The 15,010-nt window shown below is 50.9% G+C and overlaps 1 protein-coding gene across 2 annotated transcripts in view; it reads right to left on the bottom strand.

Annotated features, from left to right (window-relative positions):
- LOC137332159 (semaphorin-4C-like) overlaps positions 1–15,010 on the bottom strand; it is a 105,664-nt gene that overhangs the window by 65,433 nt on the left and 25,221 nt on the right. For both annotated transcript variants that reach the window (XM_067995866.1, XM_067995865.1), the window contains exons 2-4: positions 11,328–11,485; positions 7,158–7,217; positions 5,893–5,991 (exon numbers count right to left, since the gene is read on the bottom strand). In XM_067995866.1, the coding sequence (XP_067851967.1) occupies positions 5,893–5,991; positions 7,158–7,217; positions 11,328–11,485 (317 nt within the window). The remainder of the gene's footprint in view (positions 1–5,892; positions 5,992–7,157; positions 7,218–11,327; positions 11,486–15,010) is intronic.

Genomic DNA, 15,010 nt, shown 5'->3' on the forward strand with positions numbered 1-15,010 from the left:
CCAGCCCCTCGCTCGCTACTGCACACACTCACACACCAGCCCCTCCCTCGCCACTGCATGCACTCACACACCAGCCCCTCCCTCATCACTGCACGCACTCACACACCAGCCCCTCCCTCATCACTGCACGCACTCACACACCAGCCCCTCGCTTGCTACTGCACGCACCAGCCCCTCGCTCGCTACTGCACACACTCACACACCAGCCCCTCGCTTGCTACTGCACGCACCAGCCCCTCGCTTGCTACTGCACGCACCAGCCCCTCGCTCGCTACTGCACACACTCGCACACCAGCCCCTCCCTCGCCACTGCACGCACTCACACACCAGCCCCTCCCTCATCACTGCACGCACTCACACACCAGCCCCTCCCTCATCACTGCACGCACTCACACACCAGCCCCTCGCTTGCCACTGCACGCACTCACACACCAGCCCCTCGTTCGCTACTGCACGCACTCACACACCAGCCCCTCGCTCGCTACTGCACGCACCGCACCAGCCCCTCGCTCGCTACTGCACACACCAGCCCCTCGCTCGCTACTGCACACACCAGCCCCTCGCTCGCTACTGCACACACCAGCCCCTCGCTCGCTACTGCACACACTCACACACCAGCCCCTCGCTCGCTACTGCACGCACTCACACACCAGCCCCTCGCTCGCTACTGCACACACTCACACACCAGCCCCTCGCTCGCTACTGCACGCACTCACACACCAGCCCCTCGCTCGCAACTGCACGCACTCACACACCAGTCCCTCGCTCGCTACTGCACACACTCACACACCAGCCCCTCGCTCGCTACTGCACACACCAGCCCCTCGCTCGCTACTGCACGCACTCACACACCAGCCCCTCGCTCGCTACTGCACACACTCACACACCAGCCCCTCGCTCGCTACTACACGCACTCACACACCAGCCCCTCGCTCGCTACTGCACGCACCAGCCCCTCGCTCGCTACTGCACACACCAGCCCCTCGCTCGCGACTGCACGCACTCACACACCAGCCCCTCGCTCGCTACTGCACACACCAGCCCCTCGCTCGCTACTGCACACACTCACACACCAGCCCCTCGCTCGCTACTGCACGCACCAGCCCCTCGCTCGCCACTGCACGCACTCACACACCAGCCCCTCGCTCGCTGCTGCACGCACCAGCCCCTCGCTCGCTACTGCACACACCAGCCCCTCGCTCGCTACTGCACGCACTCACACACCAGCCCCTCGCTCACTGCTGCACGCACTCACACACCAGCCCCTCACTCGCTACTGCACACACTCACACACCAGCCCCTCGCTCGCTACTGCACGCACCGCACCAGCCCCTCGCTTGCTACTGCACGCACCAGCCCCTCGCTCGCGACTGCACACACTCGCACACCAGCCCCTCGCTCGCTACTGCACACACTCACACACCAGCCCCTCGCTCGCTACTGCACACACTCACACACCAGCCCCTCGCTCGCTACTGCACACACTCACACACCAGCCCCTCGCTCGCTACTGCACACACTCACACACCAGCCCCTCGCTCGCTACTGCACACACTCACACACCAGCCCCTCGCTCGCTACTGCACGCACCGCACCAGCCCCTCGCTTGCTACTGCACGCACCAGCCCCTCGCTCGCTACTGCACACACTCGCACACCAGCCCCTTGCTCGCCACTGCACGCACTCGCACACCAGCCCCTCCCTCGCCACTGCACGCACTCGCACACCAGCCCCTCGCTCGCTACTGCATGCACTCACACACCAGCCCCTCCCTCATCACTGCACGCACTCACACACCAGCCCCTCCCTCATCACTGCACGCACTCACACACCAGCCCCTTGCTCGCTACTGCACGCACTCACACACCAGCCCCTCGTTCGCTACTGCACGCACCGCACCAGCCCCTCGCTCGCTACTGCACGCACCAGCCCCTCGCTCGCTACTGCACGCACTCACACACCAGCCCCTCGCTCGCTGCTGCACGCACCGCACCAGCCCCTCGCTCACTACTGCACACACTCACACACCAGCCCCTCGCTCGCTACTGCACACACTCACACACCAGCCCCTCGCTCGCTACTGCACGCACCGCACCAGCCCCTCGCTCGCTACTGCACGCACTCACACACCAGCCCCTCGCTCGCTGCTGCACGCACCGCACCAGCCCCTCGCTCGCTACTGCACGCACACACCGCACCAGCCCCTCGCTCGCTACTGCACACACCAGCCCCTCCCTCGCCACTGCACGCACCAGCCCCTCGCTCGCTACTGCACGCACTCACACACCAGCCCCTCGCTCGCTACTGCACGCACTCACACACCAGCCCCTCGCTCGCTACTGCACGCACTCACACACCAGCCCCTCGCTCGCTGCTGCACGCACCGCACCAGCCCCTCGCTCGCTACTGCACGCACTCACACACCAGCCCCTCGCTCGCTGCTGCACGCACCGCACCAGCCCCTCGCTCGCTACTGCACACACTCACACACCAGCCCCTCGCTCGCTACTGCACACACTCACACACCAGCCCCTCGCTCGCTACTGCACGCACTCACACACCAGCCCCTCGCTCGCTGCTGCACACACTCACACACCAGCCCCTCGCTCGCTACTGCACACACCAGCCCCTCGCTCGCTACTGCACGCACCAGCCCCTTGCTCGCTACTGCACGCACTCACACACCAGCCCCTCGCTCGCTACTGCACACACTCACACACCAGCCCCTCGCTCGCTGCTGCACACACTCACACACCAGCCCCTCGCTCGCTACTGCACACACTCACACACCAGCCCCTCGCTCGCTGCTGCACACACTCACACACCAGCCCCTCGCTCGCTACTGCACGCACCGCACCAGCCCCTCGCTCGCTACTGCACACACTCACACACCAGCCCCTCGCTCGCTACTGCACACACTCACACACCAGCCCCTCGCTCGCTACTGCACACACTCACACACCAGCCCCTCGCTCGCTACTGCACGCACCGCACCAGCCCCTCGCTCGCTACTGCACACACTCACACACCAGCCCCTCGCTCGCTACTGCACACACTCGCACACCAGCCCATCGCTCGCTACTGCACGCACTCACACACCAGCCCCTCGCTCGCTACTGCACACACTCATACACCAGCCCCTCGCTCGCTACTGCACGCACTCACACACCAGCCCCTCGCTCGCTGCTGCACACACTCATACACCAGCCCCTCGCTCGCTACTGCACGCACTCACACACCAGCCCCTCGCTCGCTGCTGCACACACTCACACACCAGCCCCTCGCTCGCTACTGCACACACTCGCACACCAGCCCATCGCTCGCTACTGCACGCACTCACACACCAGCCCCTCGCTCGCTGCTGCACACACTCATACACCAGCCCCTCGCTCGCTACTGCACGCACTCACACACCAGCCCCTCGCTCGCTGCTGCACACACTCATACACCAGCCCCTCGCTCGCTGCTGCACACACTCACACACCAGCCCCTCGCTCGCTACTGCACACACTCGCACACCAGCCCATCGCTCGCTACTGCACACACTCACACACCAGCCCCTCGCTCGCTACTGCACACACTCACACACCAGCCCCTCGCTCGCTGCTGCACACACTCACACACCAGCCCCTCGCTCGCTGCTGCACGCACTCACACACCAGCCCCTCGCTCGCTGCTGCACGCACCGCACCAGCCCCTCGCTCACTACTGCACGCACCAGCCCCTCGCTCGCTACTGCACGCACTCACACACCAGCCCCTCGCTCGCTGCTGCACGCACCGCACCAGCCCCTCGCTCGCTACTGCACACACCAGCCCCTCGCTCGCTACTGCACGCACCAGCCCCTTGCTCGCTACTGCACGCACTCACACACCAGCCCCTCGCTCGCTGCTGCACACACTCACACACCAGCCCCTCGCTCGCTACTGCACGCAACAGCCCCTCGCTCGCTACTGCACACACTCACACACCAGCCCCTCGCTCGCTGCTGCACGCACTCACACACCAGCCCCTCGCTCGCTACTGCACGCACCGCACCAGCCCCTCGCTCGCTACTGCACGCACCGCACCAGCCCCTCGCTCGCTACTGCACACACTCACACACCAGCCCCTCGCTCGCTACTGCACACACTCACACACCAGCCCCTCGCTCGCTACTGCACGCACCAGCCCCTCGCTCGCTACTGCACACACTCACACACTAGCCCCTCGCTCGCCACTGCACACACTCACACACCAGCCCCTCGCTCGCCACTGCACACACTCACACACCAGCCCCTCGCACGCTACTGCACGCACCAGCCCCTCGCGCGCTACTGCACGCATTCACACACCAGCCCCTCGCTCGCTGCTGCACGCACTCACACACCAGCCCCTCGCTCGCTACTGCACACACTCACACACCAGCCCCTCACTCGCTACTGCACACACTCACACACCAGCCCCTCGCTCGCTACTGCACACACTCACACACCAGCCCCTCGCTCGCTACTGCACGCACCGCACCAGCCCCTCCCTCACTACTGCACCGCACCAGCCCCTCGCTTGCTACTGCACGCACCAGCCCCTCCCTCGCCACTGCACGCACTCGCACACCAGCCCCTCGCTCGCTACTGCATGCACTCACACACCAGCCCCTCGCTCGCTACTGCACGCACCGCACCAGCCCCTCGCTCGCTACTGCACGCACTCACACACCAGCCCTCGCTTGCCACTGCACGCACTCACACACCAGCCCCTCGCTCGCTACTGCACGCACCAGCCCCTCGCTCGCTACTGCACGCACTCACACACCAGCCCCTCGCTTGCCACTGCACGCACTCGCACACCAGCCCCTCGCTCGCTACTGCATGCACTCACACACCAGCCCCTCGCTCGCTACTGCACGCACCGCACCAGCCCCTCGCTCGCTACTGCACGCACTCACACACCAGCCCCTCGCTTGCCACTGCACGCACTCACACACCAGCCCCTCGCTTGCCACTGCACGCACTCACACACCAGCCCCTTGCTCGCTACTGCACGCACCGCACCAGCCCCTCGCTCGCTACTGCACGCACTCACACACCAGCCCCTCGCTTGCCACTGCACGCACTCACACACCAGCCCCTTGCTCGCTACTGCACGCACCGCACCAGCCCCTCGCTCGCTACTGCACGCACCAGCCCCTCGCTCGCTACTGCACGCACTCACACACCAGCCCCTCGCTCGCTACTGCACGCACCACACCAGCCCCTCGCTCGCTACTGCACACACTCACACACCAGCCCCTCGCTCGCACTGCACGCACTCACACACCAGCCCCTCGCTCGCTACTGCACACACTCACACACCAGCCCCTCGCTCGCTATACACACACACACACACACACACACACACCAGTCCCTTGCTCACTAATGAACACAACCCAACAATCCTTCCGTCACTACTGTGCACATCAGTCACATCCCCAAATGACTCACTTGTGCTGGTTCACAGCCAATTTGAGGAATATTTGCCTGAATATTTGCAAACTCAACTCTTTGGTTCTATTACAAGGGCAGAACCAGTGAAAACAGGGCACAGTCTACTAGATGGGCCAGACTTTGGGTTGATGTAATTCCTGGAACATCAAATTAACAGCCAGGTCATAAAAAGCTGCTTAAGTTGATCAATTTGTCCTGATTGGCAATGATATCACTGTCCATCTAGTCATATTACTGCATCCTCTCTATGAACTGAGTGAGCAGTCTTGTGACAGGTTTCCATGATAACACCACTCTTATACTTTACTATTTATTATTCTGAGGAAACTAATACAGCTCGGCTAGTCTCACTGACATATGAAAATTCAAACACAGCGAAGCGCACTGCCTCACTGAGGCCTCAGTAACAAAAGAGAATTTCTCTTACAATGTAGGCGCACTGCGGGTTAAAGGCGAACGTTCCGCAGGTGAAAATGTGCGTATCATTGATGTACTCCAGGACCCGGATGAAATTGTTGCATTCTTCCTGTAAGAAATTAAACAAAGTGATTCCCATCTTTTCCATCAGCCTTTCTACAATATCACCTTTCAAAAGGGAGTCGGAGCCATGGTGGAGAGCTGCTGCACTGGACATATTCAAGACAACAGCTCAGAGAGTGGCTCCACTCAGCATTTGACATCAGAGATCAGCTTCGTGACCGTCTCTGCATCACCTCTGTGGTGTGAAAGTCTCAGTGACCAAAACTGAACATGGGTACTCAAGGGGCAATCTCACAAGGTGCACTGTGTGGTTTTAGCATGACTTCTTCTCACTTAGACTTAATGGACCAACCGATATAATTCAACATTCTATTCACCTTATTTACTGCTGGTCCACAGTCATTTAACACGTTACGTTCCAAATCTACTCGCACTCTCGGATCCCTTTCAACTTTCCCTTGAGTTATTTCTACCCCATCGTCTCTGCTATTCTCCATATCTTTATTTCTCGCTTTCTTTTTCAAAGGTTTTGTTCATTATTTCTTTCACTTTTCTCCCGTTCATTGATTCTTTACTTTAATTTAGCATTTCTTGAGCCCCCAACTCCTCCAGTGAGATAACTAAAATGAAGTAGAGGTTTATTTATGAGCTAGTCCCCTTCCTCATCTCCAGTAGTCAATGTACTTCATTCCTTCGAAACCCCGTATGCATATCTCAGCTTTTTCTTTTACACCTCTTATATCTCGGCCAAATCCTAATTCGTCTCCCGCTGATCTGCTTGTCTGTTCCTCTACGAATGATCCCTCTCTTGCCTTTCTCCTGATCTGGCCGCTTCCTTCCATGTCTACTGGCTTCCACTGTCACAGGGAACACTGCTGGGAAGCTGGACTGTGACAGCCTCCCCAGCAATGTCAAACTGGTTCGTTTTCACCATAGCAGAGAGGCTGGTTTCACATCGCAGGCCAGATTAGGTTAGCCATGCTTTGCAAGAACACTCCTGACTATTGTTGTGGTACAGTGAGGCCAGCAGAAAGTTAGAGACGATTAGATGGGAGAGCAACAGAGACAAAAAAGACTGGGAATGGGAGAGGGAAAGGATGTGGGTTCAAATAATTTTCAATTTCTCTTCCCTTTCCCATTTTCCTTTTTTTCCCCAAGGGGGACAGTATTATATTAAAGCCCACAGATGTACATAAATATAGAAACACGTACCCTAGTCTTGCCTTTTGCGGTGCAGTCCTCCCTCTGCTCCTCTGAAACTTCCCACGTGATCTGCCGAAGAAACAGACAGGTGTAAATTGAGGAATGCAACAAGGGAGCAGGTAACAAACACACAGTGACAGTCCAGTCAGCATATTCTTTCCAAGTTACCTCTGAACTTCTTAAGACCCAATCTGGGACACGTGTAGCACGTGACTGAACAGCATAGGGCCTGTTGTTTGCCATGCACAGTGCCCAAATTCATTGTGAAGTTAGTGGCTATGAAATAAGACGATCACTGAGGAGTGACAGAAAAAAAGAGCCAAGACGGTGAGTACAAACTTTTTCCCCAATTCACAAGTAAACGTATAAAGATTTACATTTTGAAACCATTATTATGGAAGAAAAAATGGACAGAGACAGCGTTGGACATTCGTTGACCACGTGCAGTGGGAAGGGAGGAGAACGACATAAAAATTCCCACTGGGAATAAGGAGCACTCCACAGAATATGTATCAATGCTGTCCCCTGCCTTTCCACCCTCACCTCCAAGAACAAATGCAAGCAGCTCACAGACTTCTTTGTCACTAATGTTGAGACCATCTGTTCAGTTGCCTCTGCAGCTTCCTTCCCTTCCTCACCAAGCCGAACCTCACCCAGGTTCCCCTATGTCCTAGCCCTGAACCTGCATCCTTCTCTCATGTTTCCCTCCCATCGGCTCTCATGCCCTCTTTAAGCTCGTCTCGTTCATGAGATCCAGTTCCTGATCTCCTCCACCCCATTCCCACAAAACTGCTGACCACCCAACGCCCTTTTGTAAATGGTTTCCTCTCCTCAGGTACTGTTCCCCTCCTTTTCAAAATCACTATCATCAATCCCCTCCTCAAAAAACCCACCCTTGATCCTTTGTCCTTGTAGATTACTACCCCATCGCCAATGTCCTTGACTATGTCATCTTATTCTAAATTCGTGCCCATCTTTCCTGAAACTCCACGTCAATCCCATCAATAAAATATGACACGACTAAACTCCAATCAGGTTTCTGCCCCTGCCACAGTACTGGAACTACCCTAACCAAAAAGTCACAAATGAGCCATAATGCAGTGATTGGTTCCACTCTTACCTAACTGATCATAGCCAAAGCATCTCCAGCAATGGCTTCTTTACCCACCCCCGCACCTTTACCTTCAAAGTCACCCAAGGACTCCTCTCCGTGGTAAAGTAAGCTTATATAGTTCTGAAAAGAAAATCTCTGGTGTAAGCTAAGGTGGTAGGTCACTGAAGTTTGGTATTGTACGTCTGTGTGTGTCTTAGTCAGTTTGTGCACATAGACAATACATACTGGATAAGGCAGGACTAGTCACTGACGTCTGGTAGTATACGGCCTGTGCTTCAGGGTCAGCTTCTACACATGTACATTTCACTGCTGAATCAGAGTCTCCGATATTACAGCTGCGTAAGTGTGGTAAATGCCTTGCATACAATGCACAAAAGTTGTACATAAGGTCAGGATCTATTTAATATATGTTGTATCTCCTTTTAATTTTCATTCAGACAAAAATAAATACACAAAGTCATTGTACAGTTTAGTCGCACAGTACTTACAGGAGAATACATTGATAGATTGGTGCCAATGTTATGCCCACCCTCAAAACATCACATTATTTGGAGGGTCAAGATAACTTGGCAATGATACCTGTGGTTCACCTGAGTCAAAGGGAGTTCAAGATTCCTCCCCACATTGAGAGGGATCTTGTTGGGTTTCCTCAATACCCTTTGTGGGACTGTTAGCTTATGGCCCATTCTTACCTTCTTAGGGGATGGTCAGTACATGTGTTTGAGTCACGTAAACTTCCAGGAAAGGGCTCCAGGGTACCTCCTGGGTTTGAGGTAGAGCTTGTACATTACCTGCTCCCACAGAATAATCTAATGTGTAGATTATTCACCTACGCATTTGTTGTGGGAACAGTTGGACTTCACCACAAGGGGAACTGAATCTTCTTACAGCTAAAAACGAGAGTTGCTCTAGCCTGTGTGATGTGGGAGCAGTGGATAAGCTTGCTCACCATAGGGTAGGCCCAAATGGGACAGACCTCGGTCTATAGGGATCACGAAGCTCATAACGTTTCACAAATTCCACCCATACTTAGGATGAATGTTGATGAGACTGCGCCCAGAAAGGTATCAGTTACACAGGTTCTGGTTGTTGGAGAGAGTTCAGCAGATGGCTACAAGATTATCAGAACATAAGATGCTGAGCTATGAAGAGTGATGTGTATCATAGGATTTTCTCTCGAGAAAAGACTAAGGTGAGACTTGATAGACGTTTCAAAGATTAGGCATAGATTGGGGCATGGAGTACGAGAGTAAAGAAGTAATACTGAATTTATTCAAATTATTCGGTCAGTCCAGTTTTGAGCGACCCATTATAGAAAGGACATTAAAACTGTAGAGAGCGTAGAGTGTGGATTCCCATCGATGATGTCAGGGTTAAGGAACTATAATTATGAGGAGAGACTGGGACTATTTCCACTGGAACAGAGAATGCTAAGAGAAAATTTAAGAGGTTTTTAAAATGATGAAGAGTTTTAATAGAGTGAATAGTGAAAGATCATTTCCTCTGCTTGGGAAGTCAGTGACGAAGGTTGTAAATTTAAATTTATCACTTCAATACAAAGAGACATTTATTTACACAGAGGGTTGTTGGAGCATGGAATGCTTTGCTGCAGGGGGAATGATTTAGGTAGACAACATTGCATCGTTGAAAGGAAAATTAGATAAATATTTGAACCAATCGAAGATACAGGGTTATGAGTGGGGTAGTGGGATCAGTTTTGGAATCCTCCAACAAAGAACCAGCACAGACACAATGAGCTGAATGGCCTCCTTCTGTGCTATAGATTTCTATGGAAACAGATTAGATTTCCCTGCCATATGAGATTCCAAAACCAGGAGCATCAATTTAAGGTACAGAAAACTGAGGTAATTAAAACACAGAAATTCTTGAGCAAGGAGGTCACCAACATATGGAACAAATTGCCAGCACAAGAATAAAAAAATCAGGTGAGTTCTCCCCCTCCCAGTGAGGAAAAGGAAAGCTTTTAAGAGGTTTCAAGAAGAAGATATTTTTGAGATCTGAAAGAATGCATGGTTATCAGATTTTGTAAATAATATATAAGATCTCTTACAGGACAGCAAATGGTTAACTGAATGGACAGGCTGGATGGACTAATGGTCTTTTGTCTGGAACAGGTCACTGTGTTACCCCCACATTCTGTCATTTTGGACAACAATCCAACGACATGAATTCACTAAGAGTTCCACTCTCTTACTCCCCAACAGTTTGAGCACAGATCGCTTGCTTGCTTATTTTTCCATTCTGCAGCTGAATTACCCAGAATTCACCCACAAGGCCAATTCACATGGTTCAGAAGTATGTGAAGGAGGAACAAAGAGGCACATTGTTTAAACAATGCCTCTCTTATCAGGGGACCAAGTTCAACCCAGCAATAAGACAATAGTCTTCTTTCTCTGCTGCCTTAGGTGCAATAGGCCTGAGCAGAAAAACAAGAGAGTCCAAAGCAGTTGCCTGTAACTTCGCACTAATTGCCTGCATTGAAGCTAGAGAGAAGCTGTAGTAACAGATTTACTTAGACCAATCAGATCAGCCACGATCTTATCAAATGGCAGAGCAGGCTCGAGGGGCCAAATGGTCTACTCCTGCTCTTAATCCTGATTCAATGTTGTTCTTCTACCTAAGGTGGTAAGATGAAAGTTCATTCCCACAAGCCCTCCAATGGAAAGTGACCAATCTTCCCATGGGTCTTTAGGGTGACATGGCAAGTGGGGTCAAGGTGTATCCATAGGGAATAAGGGGAAAACATAAATCAGGTGAGCTCTACCTCTCCCAGACTGCCCTCACACACCCTTAAGTGCTCAGTTAGAAGCTGGGTGCTCGGCTACCTGGCTGGCTGGGAATTAGGATTTCCTTAAGGATTGAGGAAGAAACTGGAAGCCTTTCCTTTAAATTGAGAGATTAAAGCAAATTTAAAAATTGCACCTACATCAGCCAAGCAAGTCTTCCATCCTCACAAATGCCCAGAATTCCCACAGGTGTGGAACCCCTTCCACATCTCATCAATACAACAGATACAAGGAGATCAAGTACCACAGCTTACTCACCGCCGCCTTAACCTCTTGGGTCACTGCAGTAAGGCTAAGAGCAAACAAGGTGCCTCTGGCTCCCACGTACAGAGTGTTCTCCCTCCTCCCCAGCAAGAAGGTCCTGTAGTCAGACACGTGATCCTTGGAGAATCGTTGGACAATGGGTGCACGGAGGTCTGCGGCACAAAGAAAGGTTTAAGAGAATAAATGCTTTGCTGTACTACTCATTTAATTAAAAGTACTAGAGAGCTACCCTTTGGCAGGTGCCGGTGAACGTAGTCTGTAAAGGCAGCTGAGTGCTGCCATGAGGCAATGACATGTGATTGAGTTCTCCCTCGGGTGCAGATCAAGAGAACTGGCAGTTAACATTCTCTTAATTGTGAAATTATGAATAACTGGAGAATGCTGCTGAAATGAATACACTTCAGTAATTTTTTTAAATCTTAATTCATGGGACGTGGGCGTCGCTGGCAAGTCCAGCATTTATTGCCGATCCCTAATTGCCCTTGAGATGGTGGTGGTGAGCCGCCTTCTTAAACCACTTCAGTCCGTGTGGTGAAGGTTCTCCCACAGTGATGTTAGGAAGGGAGTTCCAGGATTTTAACCCAGCGACGATGAAGGAACAGCGATATATTTCCAAGTCAGGATGGTATGTGACTTGGAGGGGAACATGCAGGTGGTGTTGTTCCCATGTACCTGCTGCTCTTGTCCTTCTAGGTGGTAGAGGTCGCGGGTTTGGGAGGTGCTGGTTGAAGCCGCTTTGGCGAGTTGCTGCAGTGCATCTTGTAGATGGTACACACTGCAATAGAATAAGTTTAGACACACACACATCTGTCCACAGTGTATACACACACACACATCCATGTTACCTTTCTAAGTCTAAAGAGAAAAGTCGAAGTAGTGATTTGGGTAAAAACAAGCACAGTGTCAGGAAGGGATGGAGAATTTGACAAAGGTAACAGGGTGTTAGTGACTAGGGTCACATGAGGGAAAAATAGTAGAAATTTAAAATTAAAGGCGCTATATCTGAATGCACAAAGCATTCGTAACAAGATAGATGAATTAATGGCACAGAGATAAATAGGTTTTATCTAGCAGCCATTATTGAGATGTGGTTACAGGGTGACCAAGATTGGGAACTAAATATTCCAGGGTACTTGACTTTTAGAAAAGATAGGCAAAATGGAAAAGGAGTGGGAGTAGCCCTGATAATAAAGGATGAGATAAAGACAGTAGGGAGAAAGGATCTTAGCTCAGAAAATCAGGATGTAGAATCAGCATGGGTGGAGCTAAGAAATAACAAGGGGCAGAAAACACTGGCAGGGGGCCAATAAACTACTCCCAACAGTTGTTATAGTGTTGGATAGAGTATAAATCAGGAAATTAGAGGAGCATGTAACAAGGGTAACGCAATAATCGTGGGACTTTAATCTTCATATAGACTGAGCAAACCAAATTGGCAAAAGTAATTTGGAGGACAAGTTCGTGGAATGCATTCGAGACAGTATTCTAGAACGATATGTGGAGGAACCAACTAGGGAACAGACTATTTTAGATCTAGTATTGTGTCATGAGACAGGGTTAATTAGTAATCTTATAGTTAAGAATCCTCTGGGGTAGGGTAATCATAATATGATGAATTTCATATTGAGTTTGAGAATGATGTAGTTAAGTCCGAAACTAGGGTCTTAAATTTAAACAAAGCCAATTACGTAGGCATGAGGGGCGAGCTGGCTAAGGTAGATTGGGAAATTAGATTAAAAGATGATGGTAGATAAGAAATGGCAAACATTTAAAAAAATGTCATAATTCTCAACAAATATACATTCCCTTGAGGAATAAAAACTCCATGGGAAAAGTGATCCAACCGTGGCTAACTAAAAGAGATTTAGGATTGTATTTGATTAGAAGAGGCTAACAATGTTGCCAAAAAGAGTAGTAAGCCTGAGAATTGGGAGGGTTTTAGAAATCAGCAAAGGATGACCAAGAAATTGATAAAGAGGGAGAAAATTGAATATGAGAGTAAACTAGCAAGAAATACAAAAACAGATTGTAAGAGTTTCTACAAGTATGTAAAAAGGAAGAGAGTAGCGAAAGTAAACGTGGGTCCCTTAGAGGCTGAGACAGGAGAAATTATAATGGGGAATCAGGAAATGGCAGAGACGTTAAACAAATATTTTGTATCTGTCTTCACAGTAGAAGACAAAAAACATACCAGAAATAGTGGGGGACCAAGGGTTTAATGAGAGTGAGGAATTTAAAGTAATTAATATTAGTAAAGAAAAAGTACTGGCGAAATTAATGGGACTAAAAGCTGACAAATCCCCTGGACCTGATGGCCTACATCCCAGGGTTTTAAAAGAGATGGCTGCAGAGATAGTGGATGCATTGGTTTTGATCTTCCAGAATTCCCTAGATTCTAGAACAGACCCCATGGATTGGAAGGTAGCAAATGTAACCCTGCTACTCAAGAAAGGAGGAGGAAAGAAAACAGGGAATTATAGGCCTGTTAGCCTGACATCAGTAGCAGGGAAAATATTAGAATCTATTATTAAAGACATAGTAACAGGACACTTAGAAAATCATACTATGATCAGGCAGAGTCAACACGGTTTTATGAAAAGGGAAATAGTGTTTAACAAACCTATTAGAATTTTTCTGAGGGTGTAACTAGCAGGGTAGATAAGGGGGAACCAGTGGATGTAGTATATTTGGATTTCAAGAGGCATTTGATAAGGTGCCACACAAGAGGTTATTACACAAGATTAGAGCTCATGGGATTGGGGGTGATATATTAGCATGGATTAAGGATTGGTTAATAGACAGAAAACAGAGAGTAGGAATAAAAGGGTCACTTTCAGGTTGGCAGGTTGTGACTTGTGGGGTGCCGTAAGGATCGGTGCTTGGGCCTCAGCTGTTTATAATATATGTCAATGACTTAGATGAGGGAACCGAGTGTAATGTATACAAGTTTGCCGACGATACAAAGCAGGTGGGAAAGTAAGCTGTGAGGACGATGCAAAAAGGCTGCAAAGGGAAATAGACAGGTTAAGGAGTGGGCAAGAAGATGGCAATTGGAGTATAATGTGGGGAAATGTGAAATTATCTACTTTGGTAGAAAGAATAGAAAAGCAGAACATTTTTTAAAAGGTGAGAGACTAAGAAATGTTGGTAGTCAGAGAGATTTGGGTGTCCTTGTAAATGAATCACAGAAAGTTAACATGCAGGTACAGCAAGCAATTAGGAAGGTAAATGGTATGATGGCCTTTATTGCCAGGGAGTTGGAGTTTAAGAGTATTATTGCCAGGGGGTTGGAGTATAAGAGTAAGGAGGTTTTGCTGCTCTGGGCTATAGGGCTCTGGTGAGACCATACCTGGAGTACTGTGAACAGTTTTGGTCTCTTTACCCAAGGAAGGAAATATTTGCCTTACAGAGGGTGCAACGAAGGTTCACTAAATTGATTCCTGAGATGAGAGGGTTGTCCTATGAGGAGAGATTGGGTAGAATGGGCCTATATTCTCTGGAGTTTGGAAGAAGGAGAGGTGATCTCACTGAAATGTATAAAACTCATAGAGGGCTTGACAGGGTAGATGCTGAGAGGCTGTTTCCCCGGGCTGGAGAGTCCAGAACTAGAGATCATAGTCTCAAGATAAGGGGTCGGCCATTTAGGACGGAGATGAGGAAAAATTTCTTCACTGAGA

Source organism: Heptranchias perlo, chromosome 14 (assembly GCF_035084215.1).
Source record: "Heptranchias perlo isolate sHepPer1 chromosome 14, sHepPer1.hap1, whole genome shotgun sequence".
NCBI lineage: Eukaryota > Metazoa > Chordata > Chondrichthyes > Hexanchiformes > Hexanchidae > Heptranchias > Heptranchias perlo.